At 44.1% G+C, this 21,372-nt stretch overlaps 1 protein-coding gene across 3 annotated transcripts in view; it reads left to right on the top strand.

Moving 5' to 3' along the window:
• COL26A1 (collagen type XXVI alpha 1 chain) overlaps positions 1-21,372 on the top strand; it is a 214,393-nt gene that overhangs the window by 36,853 nt on the left and 156,168 nt on the right. For 2 of the 3 annotated variants that reach the window (XM_050929119.1, XM_050929117.1), the window contains exon 3: positions 12,758-12,861. In XM_050929119.1, the coding sequence (XP_050785076.1) occupies positions 12,758-12,861 (104 nt within the window). The remainder of the gene's footprint in view (positions 1-12,757; positions 12,862-21,372) is intronic. The other variant, XM_050929118.1, reaches the window with a different exon arrangement.

The raw sequence follows: 21,372 nt of genomic DNA, 5'->3' as shown, positions 1-21,372 counted from the left end.
TTCAGCCTTGTGCAGTACATCTTAATGGCAGACACACTTCTGTCCACGCCCTGTCTGAGACCGTGAGGCTGGAATGTGCCTCCAGAAACTCTGTGTCCTTTAGTACCATTCTCCGGAGGCTGAGGGATTCTTGTCTCTGTTGGGATGCTCTGTGCAAAATTATCCAATACAGCAGGAGTCTTCTTAAACAGAGAAAACAGTAAAGAAACTGTCTGTATATCACACTCCTGTGACTCCTAGGCAAAGCCCAACGAGGTAGGCTTCCCTTAGTTTAGTTACAGAGGAAAAACAAAGACAATCTAGAAATAAATCCCCTGTTTCCTGGTCAGTCTGACCACCTCTCCCTGCTGCACAGAGAAGTCTCTTTATCCCTCCTCTGACTTGCTTATCCAATTCTAGTTGCCAGAGCTCGTGACCCTATCAGTGAGAAGTTGCATCATTTCTATTGGAGTGTTGATCAAGAATACCATCTGGGGCAAAGCCCACAGTCTTTGTGCTGCATACAAAGACTATTGTCTCCGGTTACCCCTGGGAAGTTTCCCCACCTTCTGGTCTCCGGCATCTAGCATTTCAGAAGCCATTTTTACCTCCACCTCCCTAGACACGTGTTGCCAGTCAAGGCGACTTGACTCTTGATTTGCATATACGTTGGTTTTGGCTGCAGGCGTTAGATGGTGCCCTCATGCTGAATTGTATTTCTGTCTCAGTGGCCCCAGAGGTCGCATGGATTTATCCATTTTCCCTTGCCATGAATAATAAATAGATGTAAAAGGAGTGTAACAGCAGCCCAAGCAGTGATGGGGACCCATCTCTAGTTATAAGGAGGAAGCATGGGTAGATTTGATTGGAGTGGTGGTAGGGGAATGGAGAAACCCATTAGGCAGATAGCAGCACAGCTCTGGCTTTTTTTCTATTTCTCACAGCTGTCTTGATACAACCATTTCATCTTCTTGTTTACAAGTAATGAGCCAAATCTGGCCAAGCTTTCATTCCCTCCATGTCTGCGATGGGAGGTTCACTAGCAAAAGCAACTCCTGCCAAAGAAGAAGGCGTCTCTCAAGTCTTCAGTGAGAACTGAGGGGGCCATTTCATTAGCAATCCTGCTTCCAAACAGATGTCAGTGTGGCCAGACAGAGGTTTCATCCGTTTCCTGTCACCCATTCAGATGCTACATTTCTTGTCCATTTTGGACCAGTGCCCAGGATTTGACAGGGAAGTATCTGTATAGCAGCTTGGGGCATGTTGCTTCTTGCTATTGACTCGCTCGCTCCTGGGAAGCTGGCAGCTGTGTTTCTTTTGTGAGCGTTGTCATCTTGGCTCAGATGGGATGAGCTACCCTGTTCCCACTTCTACCCTAGGCTTCCTCTTTAGCTTGGAGGCCTACATTGCTTTGGTGCTGTCTTTGCTGTTGGCTTTTCTCTCTGCAGAGCTCTGCTATAACCTTTCTCCCTTGCCATCCGCATCTTATGCGTGTCACTGCGGGTGCCTAGATGTTGTGACACCAAAGGGCAGATGGGCCTGGTGCGCGCACCTGATGTGCATATCCATTAATATCCCATGCATCTTTCTTGAGAAGTGAATAAAGCCGCCAGTTTGGGTTGCATCAGCAAACGATTTCCTGGGGTCCAGCCATCCCATCAGCTGTGCGCAACTCCCATCAAAGCCAGTGGCACCTGACATTTGGCCCTCCCCCGTGTGATGCATGTGCTAGGGCTCCAAGGGCTGCGCTAGGTTTATCACTTCAGAACAGTCAGTACCCCAACTAGGGCAGGCTCTGCCCAAAGGCTGATAGAGAAGGATGGTCGCATGGTGAAGGCACTCGATGGAGACTTGGAAGATCCTGGCTCTGACACTGACTTCCTGTGTGACCTTGGGCAAATGGCTTTAACCTCAGATACGCCATGGTAAAATGGCATAATACTTCCTGGGTCTTGTGTATGTTGCAAGTAAGAGACTGTCCCAAACCACTATGTGCATGTGCAGTGCCTAGTGCAGCAGGGTCCTGATCCCAGTTGGGGCCTCCATGGGTAGATCTACACTGCACCGTAAACCCTGGTGCTGACTCAGGTTTTAGCCCAAGCCCCTTCCAGCCACACAGAAAATAGTTAGACTTGGGCCAAGAACCCCCTGAATTTGGGCCTGCTAAGGGGGAGATTCTGAGCCTGTTCAGAACCCAGGCATTTTGCAGTATGGATACAGCTCAACTCTGGATTGCCAGACTTGGGTCTGGAGAGTCGGCCAATGCTATCCCACAGTCCCTTGGGGCTGTTTCCCAACTTTTCAATTCCAGAACTCGCCACTAACTTCCCAAGAACCGGAAGCAAACAGTGGTGCTAGAACAATGTTTGTAGAGGGGAAGGGAGCTGAAGGCGGAAAGCATGTACTTGGGCTGTTATCGCTACTTCAAGCTGAGGGGTGCTGCTGCACCCCTCGTTCCAGCACCTGTGGAAGCAATCTCCTGGTACAAATGCAGCTGCTCATTATTTAGTGCTTCATTTCAACTGGAAACACAGATGCCACAGTACTGCCGCTGCTAAAGCTTGCAAGCTGCTTGCAAGGTGGCGAGTGGCACAGAGCAAGTCAAATGACCTCAGAGGCCTTGGCAAATACTGGTGAGGCTGGTGTTTGCTGTTGCGCGTTCAGCAAGGGATACATGGGACATTCTAGCTCTCGAGTAGCTCAGTGTATCATTGTCAAGTGCACAGCAGATACAGGGGGTATAGTGCACCTGGGAAGCCGAAAGGTTTTAGACAGTGGCCAGGACAGTCTGCCTTTCCGACAGCTACTTCACGGTCCCAGCAAATGTTTCAAAAATGTACAGTTTAGTCCTACTAGTCCCTCCCCCAATGACTGAGCAGCAGCCTCTCTCAGCTGTCCTGCTTCTGGGGAATGCAGGTGCAGCAGCACTGCATGGCAGCAGACAGCATAGCTCAGGCTGAGAAGATGGGCCCTTTGACACTGCAGGGGGCATTTAAGTGCCAGAATGAAAGTACCTGATTTTTTTAGAACTCAGCAAGGACAGTGGGGCCCAAGCCCTTGTGAAAAAAGTGCTGTTAACCCATTAACGAGAGCTTTACTTCTACCTCGGCCCCCCTGTACCGCACCCAACCCTAGGGGCAGGGAAGCTCCGATTTCAACACGATGTCTGGTGAAGCCATGCTGGGGCATTATTTCAGACTGACTTCTATTGATGCCATTTCTGTACCACTTCAGGGGGTTTGTGGGATATCAAGAACAAATCCTGTCAGACCAACCTAATATCCTTTTTTGACAGGGTAACAAGCCTTGTGGAAGTGATGGATGTGATGTATCTCGACTTTAATAAGACTTTTGATACTATGTCATGTGGCCTTCCCATAAACAAACTGGAAAAATATAGCCTAGATGAACCTACTATGAGGCGAGTGGACCACTGGTTGGAAAAGCATACTCAGACTAGTTATCAATGGTTCACAATCAATATTGAGCAGGGTCCTGCAGGGAGCTGTCGTGGGTCCGATTTGATTCAATACTTTCGTAAATGATTTGGATAATGGCAGAGTATGCTTATAAAATTTTTTGTAGATGATTCCAAGCTCGGAGGAGTGGCTCATACTTGGCAGGACAGGATTAGAATTCAAAATGTTTTTTGACAAACTGAAGACAATGCAAAGTACTGTACTTAAGAGGGAATAATCAACTGCACAAATACAAACTGGGAAATGACTGCCTGTGAAGGAGTACTGCAGAAAAGGATGTGCGGGTTATAGTGGATCACAAACTTAAGTCAATGGTGTAATACTGTTGTGGGGAAAAAAGCAAACGTCATTAGGTGATGTATTAGCAAGAGTATTGCAAGCCAGATATGAGAAGTAATTCTTCCACTCTACTCAGCACTGGTAAGGCCTCAACTGAAGTATTGTGTCCAGTTCTGCGTGCCACACTTTGGAAAGATGTGGAGAAATTGGGAAAAGTCCAGAGGAGAGCAAAGGTCCAGAAAACATGACCTATGAATAAAGACTGAAAAAACTGAGTGTGCTTAGTCTGGAGAAGAGAAGACTGAGGGGAGGCCGATGACAGACCTCAAGTATGTAAAAGGTGATTACAAAGAGGAGGGTGATAAATGTCTCCTTAACCACTGTGGACAGGACAAGAAGTAATAGCCTTAAATAGCAGCTAGGGAGATCTAGGTTTGACGACATGAAAAACTTCCTAACTGTTAAGGTAGTTAAGCCATGGAACAAATTACCTAGGGAGGCTGTGGAATCTTCCTTGTTGGGTTTTTTAAGAACAGGTTAGATGAGAGCTTGTCAAGGCGGGTCTAGGTAATAGTTAGACCTGCCCCAATGCTGGGAACTGGACTAGATGACCTCTCGAGGTTCCTTCCAGTTCTGAGTCTATAATTCTGTGTCTTCTATTCAGATATAGACTAGACCTGAGTCTGCTTGTCCCATTGTACATGACATGACCACAGATGTAGGCGGTATCTTCAATATCTTACTTTAAATGTAACTTCCAGAGCTTGCTGATCAATGCAGATCATTCTTGCTGTTCAGTATTCTTGAACTCATGCATTTTTTTTTAAAATGTAACAACTTCTTTTCCACCCAAAATGGGGGACACCATCTCGGTGAATAACAAAATTATATCTATTTTAGATACGTGGGTGTGTGTAGCATGTGCATCCATTTCTCCATCTGTAAAATGGTGATAAGGACACTGCCCTCCCTTTGTAAAGTGCTTTCCGCTCTGTTAAGAGCTATAGAACAGCTAGGTATCTATCATTTATTTTCTATATCAAGAATTTGTTGCTACGTGATCAATAGAGTTGTGGGGCGTACATCACCAAAGAATTTGACCTATACTTCAGTGCTTATGCTCAGTCAACAATGTTTCTCTAGCTGGCATTACCTCTTCTGAAACTGGGGACCCCTCTATTTCCTTTCTTTGCCTGTTCAACTGAATAACTTCTATGGACTGACTCAGTGCTTAGAATTGCTATTTGAAGTCCCTTTAGACAGGAAACGCTGATTATGTGTTAGTCCCAGTATTACTCTGGAGGCTGTTAGGTCACATACTTGGAAATAGACACCCACCTTTCCCCTCCATGTACATGTTACAGCAGGATGAGTGTTCCCCAGAGAGTGCGCTCAAGGCTTTGCGTGTCTAAGTGATAAAGCCCGGATGTGACTGCGTATCCTTGGGTTTGTGACGGGGGCAGGCTGTCATGCGTTCAGAGGGGAATTAGTCTCTGTGTATTACCACGTGCAGTACTGGCAAGCTGTTGTCAGAGAGAAAGGGACAGCTGTTACACCTGTGAAAAGCACATAACTATGTAGACAAGTAATTGAGTAAATTATCTTGGGTTCTGAGCTGCAGTCTGACTGGGATAGATCTTTTGGCCAACAACTGGGAAGAGCAAAGCTTATATACTGTTGCTTCTGGTTTAATTCTAGTCTGAATCTTGCTACAGAGCAGAGAGGAGCTGTGGGAAAGAGCAGATTTTGGGAGCTGGCTGACTCTTTTTCTCTCTGGGTCTCCGAACGCTTTGGTCCCTTTTTCCTGGGGCTAATGGATATTAAATCCTCCAGATGGGTCCCATACAGAGACTCAGCAACGTAGAGATCCTCATTCCGTGGTCTCAGGCCTTCGCTGCGTGGTGCAAGCCAGACAAGCTCAGAAGGTTAAATCCAGCCCTTGCTAGACTCCTTTGGGGAAGACAGAGCATGTGCCCATCTTTCAAGAGAGCCTCTCGCAGCTCCAGCTTTGTTTTGCCCAGCGCCAGAGGAAGCAGACTTAAAGCTTTTCATGACTGGGAATTGTTTGGCCTTTGTGCCAGGTCAACTGGAGTAAACAGGGGAATAGTGAAGCTTGACTGCTGTGTGGAGGGGTGGTTTGTTCTCCAGAAGAGGAGATGAAAACAAATGTCCTGCTAGCCCCTGACACGTTCATTAGTGAAAACCACCATCACAGACTCTTTGACTGGTGTCTGGGGAGGGGGCAGCTCGTTGATGATCTTTCATATAGGGCAGGCTGCCAGGTGGCAATCCTGGCTGTCTGGGTTGGCGGGGGGGAGCGTTAAATGCATGCTTGTTAGCTCCTGTGGGAAGGGTGACCAGTCATTCCCAAACAAGACCTTCCAATATCATGACTTTCTCTTCAGTCTCCTTTCCCTATCCCACCCATCGTCATTCTAGCCAAGCTCTGAAGGACAACCTTCTTTTTTTTTGGGTGCGGTGCATCTGAAAATTTAGCCCTGACTTTGTTTTCCTCTAATACTTAGCTGAACACTAGTTGTTATAACTAAGAAAGCCGATCATTTCCCATGTATATCTGGTGCAGCTTAATGAGATGGACCAATCGTATCTCAGAAATATGAATGATTGGCAGTCTGCTTTGAGTGTTTGTTTCCCAGAGTTTTGCTATGCTCCCAGTAGAAGCTGGACACTAGGAAAACACAACAGCTCCCACAGAGCACATCTGCTTGCTGCACGGGGTGGGGTCTTACAAAGCTACTGACTCTTTCATAAAACACCTGTTTCTGAGCTTGAATTGCTGACTGATTTTTTGCCTTCTTGAACTGGGAGGTTATAGGGAAACAGTTTTAAAGAAACAAATTCAAAGGGAAACTTCCATTGGAAACTACTGTAGAACCTCAGAATTACAAACACCGGAGTTACGAATGACCAGTCAACCATACACCTCATTGTGTACTTCCAGTTCCCAATGGGGCAGCAGCAGAGCCAAACAAAACAAAACAAAAACAAACATAAACTACTAAAAATAAAGGGAAAGCAGCTTTTTTCTTTTCCCATAATGAAATTTCAAAGCTGTATTAAGTCAATGTTCAGTTGTAAACTTTTGAAAGAGTAGCCATAATGTTTTGTTCAGAGTTACGAACATTACAGAGTTGCAAACAATCTCCATTCCCGAGGTGTTCGTGACTCTGAGGTTCTATTGTATTGCTCAGTGATCGTCTAATTCTGCCAAGAGCTGAGCCCAATCCACTATGGACTTCTCAGACATGCAACTGCATGGAGAATCGGGCCCTATACTTGGTTACTGGAACTTGCAGCTAATCTGTTGGGTCACACTTGAATCTTTTGACATTTTACTATAGGTCCTTATTTTTCATTCTCTCAGTTCTCCTTACTGATCTACCAATTTCCCGGTCTGTCTGGCTTTAGTGCTGCTGTCTGGTGCATTTGACCATGATCCCCATTGATCCTTCTCTGATAAAGATTTGGCTCTTCCTTGTAGCTTTTGCCCTAAATTTTCAAAAGGGACTAGTGAATTTGGATTTTTTGGAAAGTGTAGAGCACCCCCCTCTGAAAAACAGGCCCCTTCAATCACTAATCTCTTCTGAAAATGTAGGCCTCTGCTCTTAAACCACACCGAGGAGTAGCCTGCTGGAAGGGTTCGTTGAAGTGAGGAAAGAATTTCTACTTAGTGCTTGTCAGGGTAATCTAGGGAGAAGGGGCAGTTACCACGTGGCCATGTTGCCACTGACTGGTGCACATGTGCTAACCAAGAGCTTGTGTTGCTCTTTATTGCAACAGTGTGTAGTCCCCTGAGCATTCCTCTCCTCCCACTTCAATCCTGCCCAGGATCCTAGGAGCCCAGGACATAGCAGGCACCATCTGAAGATATAAATGTCTTCTCCTGCTAATAGTGACTTGCTCCTGCCCCTAATCATCCCCTAGGGTGTCGAGAGAGGCAAAGAGCAAAATTTGCTATGGTGTGCTCCATGGCTTACAATGCTATGTGGATCTAATTTACCTGTTAGCAGTTGAATACGACAATAACTCTAATAGAATAATGCTAGGCAGGTCCCTGCTTCATCTCCCAGCACTTGCTGCACTAGAATTTGGCTCATCCCTTCTGTATGCAATATCTGCTACACCTTCATAATGCTGGCAGTCTGGGACACATCAATGTTTAAAAGGGTTATGCTTGCCTGTGGCTGACTCTTTCTAAAACCATCCCCATCCATCTACTCCATCATAATTGTTTGGGCCTCTCAGTCCCATACACCAACTGCTTTGCCAGCCTTAAGTTTTCAAGTTACTTCACACGCTTCCAGCTTCTTCACAGTTCTTGCTTGAAATTCTGTTGTAGGCTAGATTCTGACCTCGGTTAAAGTGGTATAAACCAAGAAAAACTGCACTGACTTCATGGGAGTGACCCTGGATTTTCACCAGTGGGACTAAGCAATTTGGGGCAGAGACTGTCAATTACAGTGAGTCTGTACAGGGCTTAGCACAATGGGGCTCTGACCTGGTTGAAACCTATTGGCCCTACCGCAATGTAGATGTAATGCTAAGGAGAACGGAGTCCTGGATTTCTTGGTTTTTCAGCTAGTTTGAGAAGCTAAATTAGTTCCACATCATTACTTTGAATCTGTCCAGTAAGTGACATTGGAGCCTTTTAGTTTTGGGACTTGAAGATGAATGAATTAGTCCTTGAAGGATTTCTGAGCTCTCCTTTGGCATGACTGAGAATGGCTGAGAGAGTAATGCTAACAGAGACTGCTTATCTTGTGATGTGGAAGCAAGTTTGACCTGCCTCTCCCTCCAGCTCTCCACCGGTTAGGCCAGTTATGTACAAACAGTTTTTTGTTTATATGTGTTTAAAAAAAAAATCAATCCAAACAAACGGGAAAGGTATTTCCTGTGTGTGAAAGGCTGTTCTGTTTATGTCACAGCAGAGACAGTCACTCCTCTTTGACCCAATTGCTGAGGATCAAATGCAAGCAAGTTACACACTTTCCCTTTCTTGTGTCATGACTGGTTGTTGTACTCAGCAACGCTTCTTTATGAGCAAGAGGAATGTGCGTGTACTGGGACATGAGATCTGTTGTGTGAATACTCCACTCGTATCCTCTTAATAGCTTGACCCTCCAGTATTAAGAGCTCCACAACCCACAGCCAGTTGGGGATACAGGGAGGATGATCAATCCATCAGAGTTTCTGTAGTGTAGTGGTTATCATTTTCTGTACAGTCTCTTCAGATTCTCTTACTCATGTATCCAGTTCCACTGGTTCCCAAACCTCGATCTGGGAAGGTCTACTAGTTAGAGGTTGATACTGGCCACTCTTGGAGACAGGACAGTTGGCTAGATAGACTACAGGTTTGATCTAGTCTTTCAATTGCTAGGATTGTTAGTCTTGGGGTTCTCTTCCAAATTCTGCCACTAACTTGTTTACCCTACTATAAGTTACTTGCATCCCTTGCAGGTGAGTTGTGAAGCTTGGCAACTGATTATCTGTAAAGTGCTCTGAGAGCCTTCACTTAAAGGAGTTAGTCAAGTGCCATGTTACCGTTTTGATGTTTTCTTGTGTTGGCAGCCTTGAGTTGGCATTGAACTGCTGAGCTAGAGGGGAAAGGCTCCCTAGACAATTACCAGTCTCTTGAGCCCTATTGCGCTTTCCCCCCATCTCTCCAATTGATGTTTCTCCACTATTTTCCTCCTTGTCCAACTGGTAAGTAGCCTCCAAGAGTGAAAACTATTCTTCTGTGTCAACTGGCTAGTGCGTGTTGTAAAGTAATCATTCCCCTCTATTTGGCATTGGTGAGGTCTCATCTGGAGTACTGTAATCAGTTTTGGGTCCCACACTACAAGAAGGATGTGGAAAAATTGGAAAGAGTCCAGCGGAGGGCAACAAAAATGATTAGGGGGCTGGAGCACATGACCTATGAGGAAAGGCTGAGGGAACCGGAATTGTTTACTCTGCAGAAGAGAAGAATGAGGGGGGATCTGATAGCTGCTTTCAACTACGTGAAGGGGGGTTCCAAAGAGGATGGATCTAGACTGTTTAGTGGTACCTGATGACAGAACAAGGAGTAATGGTCTCAAGTTGCAGTGGGGGAGGTTTGCATTGGATATTAGGAAAAACTTTTTCACTAGGAGAGTGGTGAAGCACTGGACTGGGTTCGTTAGGGAGGTGGTGGAATCTCCTTCCTTAGAGGTTTTTAAGGTCAGGCTTGACAAAGCCCCAGCTGGGATGATTTCATTGGGATTGGTCCTGCTTTGAGTTGGACTAGATGACCTCCTAAGGTCTCCTCTTCCAACCCTGATATTCTATGAAAGTACTCTGACAATGGGTCCACAGCCCTCTCATTTCATTACTCTAGCCACTACTGTAGTCTTCACCATCTTGTGACGTAGTGATATAACATCACGTTGTGTGGTACATCAGGCTCTGATGCAGTGTCATGTGATGAAGTTGCAATGTTGTCCTGTGACATTGTGCAAAGTCAGACCAAATTGAGGTCTCCCATCAGTCCAAGGCTTGCTAGCAAGAAACTGGATAGTGCCATGAGCATCTGATTCCTTCCAGGAAATTCAGAATGCATGGTAATGCAAACTGAACCCCAAATCGGTCATGTCCTGAGAAGTACCTGACTCCTCTTGCTTTGAGGAGTAAACCTACAGCTAATTCCTGAGTACTGTGGTGACTGCCAAGATTCCAGCCTGGCTTAAGCCATTCTCTGCACTTCTTCATAATGAAGTTTGAGAGAGTTTTAACGTCTTGGTGTTGACAAGAACCACGATTTGAAATTGCTCTGTACTTGGAGACGAGCTGGCTCTAGGCACTGATAATGGGACAGAGGCTTTCATCTCCAGGTCAAATACAGCTGAGTTGTTAGTAACAAAGTCATGATCTTCTGACTGCTGGTTGAGGGCTTAAGCCAGGCCAGATGGGCTTTTAGCTGCCAGTACAGGACTCTGAGTCAGGAGGCCTCAGTGCTGTTCCTGACTCTGCAAAAGATGTTATATGAGACTCTTAACAAGGCATTTAATGTCGCTGTGCCTTAATTTTGCCATCTGTAAAATAGGACTGCAGGCCTATCTATAGGTTAGGCTTGGTGAGAGGCTTATCTCCTTATTGACCTCCAGGTTCTTTGATACGTGTGGATGGGAAGTGCTGTAGAAGTACGAAGAACTAGGTGAAGTGACTTGGCTCTGTTCAGCTCTGAGTAGAGAAATGTCTCCCTCATAGGTGACAAACTTGCTGGCAATTCAGCACCGAGGCCAAGGACTGACTGGTTCAGGGAGACTGAATTATTCTTCCAGGTCAGGGTTGTGGCATGTTGTGAGGGAGCTTGCGCCACTGCTGCTGACGCTGTGCCTGCCCTGTGGATAAATGGAGAAAACTTGTCTGTCTCCAGAGTGGTCAATCGGCATAAATATCAATTACGTGCTTATAGTAGCGGAGGCCCCCACTTGTGTTCGGTGCACGAGGGGGCACCCCTTGCTGGTATGCTTGCATTATGGCTGCTGTTAAGAAATTAACCTTACCATTTGTATTGCAAGACCTTTTCTGATATGATCCAACACCTGAGACCTATAGGAATCTAGGTTGGTTCTCTTTATTTAGTGCTCCATTTGGTGACATATGCTCTTCTTGGTTCACCTTTCTTCCATGCTCAAGCATACAGTTCATCCTCTGATCATGATCATACCAAAAGTGCAAGAGACTTGCTTCCAGTGCCGGACTGCCTGTTTAATTAATTCTAGCTCTTGTTCTAAGGCAGAGATCCGCCTCATCCCAGCAGAGGGCAGCCCATGCCAATAGAGGGAGACTGCACGTCTCTTCTGAGAATCACTTTCTCTGTAACGGGCCCTGGGTATTGCAGTACACGAGAGTAATGCTGGGCTTGGTGACAGAGCTCCACCTACTGGCGTTTCTAGATATTGCAAGTCACAGGCGGCTCCTGCTGGAATGCTGTACGTTTTCAATCTGTCACATGGTGTAAGTTTCCCTAAAAGAATCATAAAGCCACAATGCAGAGTTCCTTAGTCTCCTCCTACTGGCCACACCCCCGTTCGTTGTATCTGAGTGTAAATGTGAGAGCACGTTTATAGAATATAACTTTTACACATGTTTTAAAATCTTCCACCACGTTCGCCTGAAACTTCTTAGTGACAATTACTCCAGGGCTAAATTTTCAAAAAATAAACTCAGGATTTGCATGTAGTTGCATATATAAATTTGCCTCTGGCAATAACATGATTGCACACGTCAGGTGATGGTGTGTGCAAATCGCTAGTTTGATGGCAATAGAGACTATCACCAGATATGTTCGCTATGATTTGCATTGTAATAGAGCTTAGACGCCCCTACTGAGATTAAGGCCCTGTTATATTACGTGCTGTGAGGGAGAACGTGCCCTAAAGAGCTGCTTATAGATAAGACAAAGAAAGGAGTTCTCCCAATTTAACAGAAGAGAAACTGAGGCACAGATTAAATGAGGTCACAAAGGGAGTCAATGGCAGAGCCAGGAATTGAGCCAAAATCTCCTGGATTGCATTCTGGTGTTCTAACCACAAGATGATTCTTGCTCATTTTGGTGTGTGTAGTGGTGCTAATTGTATGTCCTGTCTTTGGCCTCCCTTGTTGCAAACTGATCCTCTGATATTATAGTATGGAGAAATGTAATTATATGTGGGACTGTGTTTAGTGAATATCTACCAAAAAAAAGGAAGAAGAGTTCTGGGAAATACTGGGTTTGGCGCATGGGGAGTTAAATACACATGCACTTCTCTTGATCCTGCACCCATTCACGAGCAAAGCCATTGAATTCAGCAATGAGTAAGCACAGCAGGCTCAAACCCACAACGTGTCGATTCTCTCACCCAAACCCACCTGGCAACTTTGTATGTTGTTGGGCAGTTGGCTGTTGGGATAGTCCTCTCTGTACAGAATGGGTCAAACTGGCAGTGATGCTCTGCAGGATGAAGAGGGGCAGTTTGCTGACTTCTCATTTCTGTTAGTTACAGGACTCTTATCAGGCCCATGTACAAAGTGTCTTATCGAACGGTGACCACCCTGGAGTGGAGGTGCTGTCCTGGGTTCACAGGGAGTAACTGCGAAGAAGGTAAGTCAACTGGAAATCTATCTCTCTTCCCACAGAGTCTTGGTGAGACAGGAGGAATTGGGTTTGGGTGAGTTTTTATTTTGGCTGAGTTGCTTTTCATTTCCTTAGTTCACCATATGTGGGTGTTTTTTTTTCTTTCCCTCTTCCAAAAAAACTCCATTAACGTTAATATGAAACCCAAACACAAATTTTTGTATTGCAAGCCAAGTTCTAAAAGGAGAGCATGGCAGGTGAATCTGGAAGCCACGTGTATGCCAACTGTGCTTTCAGAAACGTGCAGTGGGTAGCAGAGAACCCAGCCATGACCTGGGCATGGAAGTTTGCTGCTGGTGGATGGCAGTGATGAATTTTTGGTTTGATGCTCCCATTGTGCTCTCCTTCAGAAAACATGAATCCTGCATGCAAACATGTCTCATTAGAGGAAATGTCTTTCATGTTAAATGCAGGCCTTTTTTCCCCCCACGTCCCACATGTATTTTGAGATGTAGCTCCATTTTATTATCATCTCTTACTGAGGTCAATGAAATTGAATCATGAACCACTACTCATAGGCTATTAAGTTTATGCTAAAGAAATTGAATCATTCATCTTCTAGAGCTTCTTTATTACTGTGTGTCCCATATTTAAGCCTGGGAAGGTTACAAAGTAGACCTACGTCTATCCAAAACAAAGCTGTGTCCCCAGAGATTTAGTAACTGAAATTACTCACTGTCCTCGCTACATGTGGATAATTTTAGCTTGTACCATACACAGGACAATTCAGAGTTTCTGCATTTGACAGCAGATCTGTCACATTCAAGAAAATGAGTTCCATTTTTTTCCAAAGGAAGAAAGGAAAAGGCTTTCCTTTTTCTTACCTCAACTGAAGATGTGATTTTTTTTTTTTCCTCCTTCACTGTCTTTAGTTTATCTGCAGTCTCCAGGATTTATGAATGTGCTGAGCTTATGCATGCCGTATCTCTGATACAGGATCATCAATACTCAAGTCTTGCTATGAATGTTGTATGGATACAAGTGGGGGAAGGCAGACTGGGGTAACCTGGGCCCTGGATTGACATATAATGAAGGTTGAGCTCGGTGTGAGAGCCATTGACTATCAAACAAGGAGTTATCCAGGAGCGTTCAGCTTACCTCATACCAGGCAGTCTGTGACCATGTCCCGCCACAGGCTTGTTTGTGCCATTAGGTCATGGCATTAAGCACAGCACAGACAACTCAAGTGAATCTGAATCTGTAAACTATAAATCGTCCTGTGAAAGTTGCAGTAAACGGAGAGCGTGGTCCCAAGCTGGTCACTTTATGTTGCTGTGGAAATAGCAGCCTCCCAAACCTCATGGAAATCTAACCCTAGTAAAGCTACTACAAAGCAAGCCCTGCAGCTCAGCTTCTCATTTCAGCAAGGTACTGAAGAGGATGAGTCAGAGAGAAGGCCTGGAATGCCATGAAATAATGGCCAAAGGTCAACTTGGTTTAACTCACAGCATTGAATGGTGGCATGGAAGTTTGATAGACATGGCAAAGGACCAGTTATTGGCAACACACCCAGCAATGAAGGTTCAGCCTGGTACAGAGTTCAAATTGAGCTGAGCAGCCCCTCAGTAGATCTGCACAGGTGTAAGTGATTACACCTTAGTAAGCAATTCCATCCCTGTATCTGTCTCAGGAGAGTTAATGGGAGTAGAAAGCCATAGACGCTTGTTTGAGAAAGTCAGCGAATAAGACTGAATATTCATGGGCGTTGATCTGTTGAATGAGGTGACAATTTTATGTAGCCACTTCTCAGTGTAGAATGTCCCTTTCAGGCTTAGATACAGTGTTCTGGAGTGTTGACAAGGGGAAAGTCAGTAGCAGCCCCATGTTCACACTCCTTTCAAAACATCTGGAGCAATTGATAATCCCAGCTCCTGAAAAACGAACCCCTATCAGTAGAACTGAGAGTTGCCACTTCCTTTCTAGCAAGGGTGTTGACCCTAGTGGCTTGTACTGAAAAAAGTGACAATCATCTGCTAAAAGGGACATCAATTTAAATTAATTTCTCTATCTGCTATTGTTCCAGTAATGTTAGGTGTTAGTCTCGCTAATCTTTCAGTTGCAACTTTCTCTGTATTTTTGGTTAGTACATTTGACAGCACTTGGTAGAGGATCGGTTTCACAGTTTCCTGTATATAGTCAATTTCCTATGGGGGGTATATGTGTGTGGGGAACGGCAATCAGGGACAGAGAACAAAAAAGGTGATTAGGAAACTGCATGCATAAAAGAACAATTTGAAAAAGTAGTAATTTGATGTTCTTCCCCTTCTCCTAATTTTCATTTGCTTTTATTTTTTAACTGTCTCTTTAAATCTGTGAATGTATTTTGTGCTGAGAAGTTAGTGTGGCTGCATGAGTATAATTGGGGGCAGAATTTGCTTTGTTTTTTAAGGTACATTCTGACCACGATATGAAAGTCCTGTCCCTCAGATAACCACACTGTACTGCTCCATCTGGTCTTATTTAATGTGGATGGTGAACAACAGTGACCACAACTGATGGTCCCAGCTTTCCACTTGCTTAATAGGAGCCTTGTTTTCCTTCTGTGTCTGGAGGCTGCGGTCTCCTTTCCAAGTGGCACTGCCTTTTCATGCCTAGAGCTGATTACAACTATAGAAAATTAGGGTAGAGCAAAATAATTTGTGAGGCAGCTTGGAGAATGAGAGATGGTGAAGCAGCATGTTCTAGGGACCTCTCTTTAGGCCACTTTTTGCGGTGCAAGGCTCAGAAAGCCCAGTCTCTTACACCTGCCTTAATCCACAGCAAACAGCTACAATGCCAATCCTGCTTTTTATGATTCCTGAGTGGTGTTTCTGGAGGAGCCCATATGTCCTCTCCGGTGAACGGATCTTTATTAGCTTCCTCTGTAAAAGGATTTTGTCTTTATTTCTTTAACATTTAAAGGATGGGAGGACCCAACTTCACTAATGTCTGCAGCACAGTCACCTGCCACAAACTCAGGACATGTAGGGGGAGCAGCGATGGCTTGTCCTTGTTCTCCCATGGGTGGGCCTGGGTTTCTCTTGCGAAGGGGGAGTGTGGGATGGAAGGCTGGTTCGGCTGCACTCTGAATTTCTTGAGGTGCTCTGGTTGTCACAGCCTTCTCTCACTGGACGTCTGTCGTCCCCCAGCGCACTCCCTCTCCCTTGCAGTAATGTACTGCACATTGAGGGAATGAACAATTGTTAAACGCAGTAGAGTATTACCAAGTGTCTTGACCTTTAGCTAATAGGTTCAGTTTGAGAAAGTAACCACTTAACTATCACCAGCTGGCGGGCACCAACTTAATGCTGATGGCTGCAGATTGTTTGGATTAAAATTTATCTCTGGAATTTAACTCTTGCATTGCAGCTGACAAAGAAGAATCTCCGCTTTAGGGAGCCTGGGGGGTGTGTGTGTGTGGGTTGCTTTACTCCTTAATCTGCTGAATGTGGGGCAGCTGCTTTAATTATCCTCTTTAAATCACTCTGCCCTTAGAGGGAAGCTGCCCTATGCACACCCCACCTCTTTTTCCTCAGAACATGTCAACATTTGAAAAGGCCCAGCTAATTCCTGCACTATTTTTGCAGATCTCTGAACAGCTAGTTGATTAGGTTGTTCGCTAGATGGGTCCCCAGATTGCACCAGACCTTAAACTGCTTCTTGCAACAAACCGCTTGCTCTGCATTGGACAAAGGGAGACTTGACAGAGACGAGTCTGGTGAGCTTAACTGTTGATGGATAATTTTTATTTTTCCTTCTTTTTTTTTTTTAAAAACTGGAGCCCTCGCTAGGACAGGAAATGAATCCACTGAGCCACCCAGTCTGCTGAATGCTGATATAAAGAACATATGGAAGAGGGCAGTGCAGAGGTGAAGTGGTTTAGCTATTGCAATCATGCATCAAGCTGATTGATTTGAATCCAAGATGATGCTGACATTTCAACTCAAGCTTTTTTCTATTTTCCCCCCCTCCCCCCTTGAAGGCTGAAAGTTCAAAGCCAAGAAGAATCTCCTGGGAGAGGAAAAGGATCCCTGGTCTATTCAGGGGCTCAGCACTGCATTACCATTAGCCAGCTAGTGAAGACCTTGTTTTACTTTACAAATCTGACATAGGTTTTGTTCTGTTTTTTTTTTCAACTCAGATTTAGGATAGTAGCCAATAAACTATTTACCCTTCAAACAAAGTGATGACAGAGTATTTGGGACTGCTCCCTGCCTAGACTAATCCACCACTGTTAAAGTGACACTGTGTCTTTAAAGGTATGTTTTTTTTTTAAAAAAAACAAACCTTTTTTTGTTTTGTGTTTTGTATTTTAAAAAAAAAAATTAGGAAGTCAGTGATCCTGGTTCCAGTAATAGTCTGAATGATGATTAACTCTCTGTGGTCCTTTGCATTCCTTTAAATGCTCTTGAGATGAGCATATAACAATTTAATAGTAAAGTGACTTGTGTGTGTGTGTCTGTGTGAAGGATTCAAAACATTTGTTAGTGTTTGTGTTATAGTACCCAGGAGCAAAAAGCCAACCAACATGGAGTAGAGGAAGTCAAAGAACATGGTAGAGGGGTGTATGGAAGTGAGTGATAGTTTGGTGCGCCTGGGATTTCTAAAGGAGCCTGAGGAAGGTAAGCTCCCAACTCCCTGAATGTATCTCAGAAAAAGGAAAACTCACCTACTGTTGAAACAAAGGCACTGCTGGGCTGGAATGTGAAAACCAATCTGCATCAGCAATGCTGCACGGTGGTTCTCACTAGGGGAAGGGAAGACCAATTTTATAATTAAACTGGAGGGAGAATTTTAAGTAGGCAGGGTATAGTTACATAGGCAGAATTTGGTTAGGACGCCAGGATTATTACTCCTTCCCTCCCAGAAAGCTTTGAGATACGGGGTCGACATTTTCATTTTTGCATCTCTTCTGTAAAAACACAGATAATTTTTAAAATGCTGTGTCTGGGGGTTTTCTCTAATTCTTTAATTTGGATCTTGGTTTATATGAACCCAGGGCAATCCCTTAATCTGTGCCTCAGTTCCCCATCAGTCAAATGGAGGTAAGAGCACTTTCCTATCTCACAGGTATTGTGTGGATAAATACAGTAAAGGTTCTGAGATGCTTTCAGATCTGCTGATGAAACATGCTATGTAAGAGCTCGGGCCAGAATTCTATACCAACATGTAATGTATTTTACTTAATAGTGCATGCAGATCACAAATTGCTTTAATGTATGTGGGTAAGCATCATTAGCGCCTGAATCACATTGCCGCTTTCCTGTGACAATATTTCTAATGCTCCAATTTGTGTTTTTCCACACCATTAGCACACAATGCTTTGGAAATAAACAGATACACCATGTTAACTTACCTATTAATGTGGGCAAGGTTTTTTGCCAGCGGTATATAGTTGCTGCTATTTCACATTTTTCTTCATGCTCTTGGAAGATTTACAGTAGTACCCAAATGAGAATAATAGTGTGGCTAGGTAAAGGCATGGCCCTGCATATTCTGTCACTGTTCACTTCTAATACTCTGTTTCCCAGTTTGATAAAAAAGAATCCAATTGCTGTGTGGATCAAGCAAGCCTTCCTTTAGGACAGGGAAATTCTTTCACAGATGTAGACATCTGAACACTGATTCAAGATCAAGGAAGTTGCACATTGCAACTTCTGGACCTGATGCTGATTTTTGAATTGACCGATATAAATTGGGAGAAATTCAACCGATGTCAAAGTAGTGTGTGTGTGTGTGTGTGTGTGTGAGAGATCGAATTTGTCTTTCTTCCCCAACAGAATGAGCACCACAACCTGTAACAGTTGAAAGGTGTAGGCTAAGGAGGTTGAAGGTTGACTTTTCTTGTGGCTAAATCAGCGCACTGAGTGTTAACACCTTGGCTTCTATTCCCACCTTTGCTGCTTTCACACCATGTGACTTCAGGCGAGTCAGTGAACATTACTGTCTTGGTGTATTCTGTTAATAAATGATATATCTGCCTACCATGCAGAGATGTTATGGGGCTTCATTGATGTGTTTGTATCGTACCATGAGGGTCCTGGTTCATGACTGGGGTTTCTAGGTGTTACCGCAGTACAAATCCTTTTGAGAATCCTGTGTGTCTTAATTTACCTTAAAGCACATTGGAAGGGACCATTTAAGTTCTGAAGCATCTCAACCAATATTTTATAAGGAATATTTAACATCTTCATATATACAGAGTGAGCAGCAGACCCCATTACAGTGAGAACTCAAGATCCTCTTCTCAAAATTATCCATACAGCACATGTAGCTGAGTAACAAGAGGGAAATGGAGGGGATGCTAGGACTAAGTGACCAATAAAAATGTTGATTTTTCTTCAGTTACAGTAAGTTTAGTTGTAAATTACTCTAAATATTTCACTTAGCTGGTGAGAATCGATCTTGTCTGTTTTCCTAAGTGTCTGAGTAACACCCTACAAAACTGAAATGCATAGTACTTACAATTGTGTCCCAATAAAAGGAACATTAAAATTTGATCTTGTTTTCCTCCACCTAATTTTTGTCTTTTTGATGATTCATAGATTTTTAAGGTGAGCAGGGACTTTTAAGATGGATTTTAGTCTCACTTTCTGCATAGCACAGGCCAAAGAAGCTTACCCAGTAATTCCTGCATCAAGTCCGTGACTATTTGAGCAACATCATATCTTCTCAAGTGATGGAGAATCCATTACATCATTTGATAAGTGGTTCTAATAGTTAATTACCCTCACTATTAAAAATGTTCACCTTATCTGATCAGGGGGCTGGGGCACATGACTTATGAGGAGAGGCTGAGGGAACTGGGCTTGTTTAGTGTGCAGAAAAGAGTGGGGGGAGGGGGATTTGATAGCAGCCTTCAACTACCTGAAGGGGGGTTCCAAAGAGGATGGAGCTCAGCTGTTCTCAATGGTGGCAGATGACAGAACAACGCACAATGGTCTCAAGTTGCAGTGGGGGTGGTCTAGGTTTGATATTAGGAAACACTATTTCACTAGGAGGGTGGTGAAGCACTGGAATGAGTTAGCTAGGGAGGTGGTGGAATCTCCTTCCTTAGACGTTTTTAAGGCCTGGCTTGACAAAGCCCTGGCTGGGATGATTTAGTTGGTGTTGGCCCTGCTTTGAGCAGGGGGTTGGACTAGATTACCTCCTGAGGACTCTTCCAACCCTAATCTTCTTTGATTCTATGCTTCTATTTCTAGCCTGGGTTTCTCTCTCTTCATTTTCCAGCTATTGGATCTCACTCTGTCTGCTTCTATTTATGAGGAATCTTTTCTAGATAGTTATCATGTTGCCTCTTAACTTCTCTTTGGTAAGCTAAGTTGAAAAGATTCCTTAGGATGGTTGAAAACTTCGTATAACAACGTTGGTGTTTTCGGACACTATCAGATTCTCCATGGCAGACTTCTAATGTTAGAGCAATGGACTTGGACTCCTACTTCTAGGGCTTGACTCTGAAAAATGCAGATCCGCTATGAGTTCTACTGAAGTCAGTGGAAGCTCTGGATGCTCAGCTCATGTGAAATTGAGACTCTGGATGGCAACCTTTCAGAAGTGGTGGTCCGAGACTTCATTTATTCACTCTAATTTAAGGTTTCGTGTGCCAGTAATACGTTTTAATGTTTTTAGACAGTCTCTTTCTATAAGTCTATAATATATAACTAAACTATTGTATGTAAAGTAAATAAGGTTTTTAAAATATTTAAGAAGCTCCATTTAAAATTAAATTAAAATGCAGAGCCCCCCGGCCTGGTGGCCAGGACCCGGGCAGTGTGAGTGCCACTGAAAATCAGCCCAAGTGCCGCTTTTGGCACACGTGCCATAGGTTGTCTACCCCTATTCTGGAGTCTCTCCGTGGGCTCTGCCACTCATTTTGCTGTGCAGGCAAATTAACCTCTCAGCCTTCGTAAAATCGGGTTCTCTCTCTACCTTGTGTGAATGTTGGGGCTTAACATTTGCAAAGCACTTGGTCCTACTAATGCTCTGCAAAGTATTATCAACAAACCTAAATTAGGAGGATGGGTATAAATCATTTGCTCATCCCATAGATAAAGAAGGCATTTCTAGGTTTGCATTACTCATAGGATGAGGTGCCAGAGAATGAGTATAAATTGGACTTTGGTTTTTAAGAGGGAATCAAGGCCTTTTAAAATCTGGTGAGACAAGTTTTGTCAATGGTGTGGAGAGACTCTACAGCCTAATTCGTAGTAGTAATGCTGTACTTGCTGGGGGAATGATGATGAAGCTGGAATAGCAGCAGTCCTCAAAGTTTATTTAACTAATGGGTGGCGGGAGGGAGTGTTTTGTGGTTATAATAGGGATTGGAATCAGGACACACGGGTTCTGTTTCTGGCCGTCATGGGCTCACTGAGAGACCTTGAGCAAATCACTTCTGTACCTCAGTTTCACTATCTTTGTAATGGAGATAATACTTCAAAAATATTGACTCTCAATTCAGAATGTTTAAGTATTGTGAGTTCTTATGATGAAAGAAAATAT

Source organism: Gopherus flavomarginatus, chromosome 19 (genome assembly GCF_025201925.1).
Source record: "Gopherus flavomarginatus isolate rGopFla2 chromosome 19, rGopFla2.mat.asm, whole genome shotgun sequence".
NCBI classification, from domain to species: domain Eukaryota; kingdom Metazoa; phylum Chordata; order Testudines; family Testudinidae; genus Gopherus; species Gopherus flavomarginatus.
This window is presented reverse-complemented; position numbering and strand designations above follow the sequence as displayed.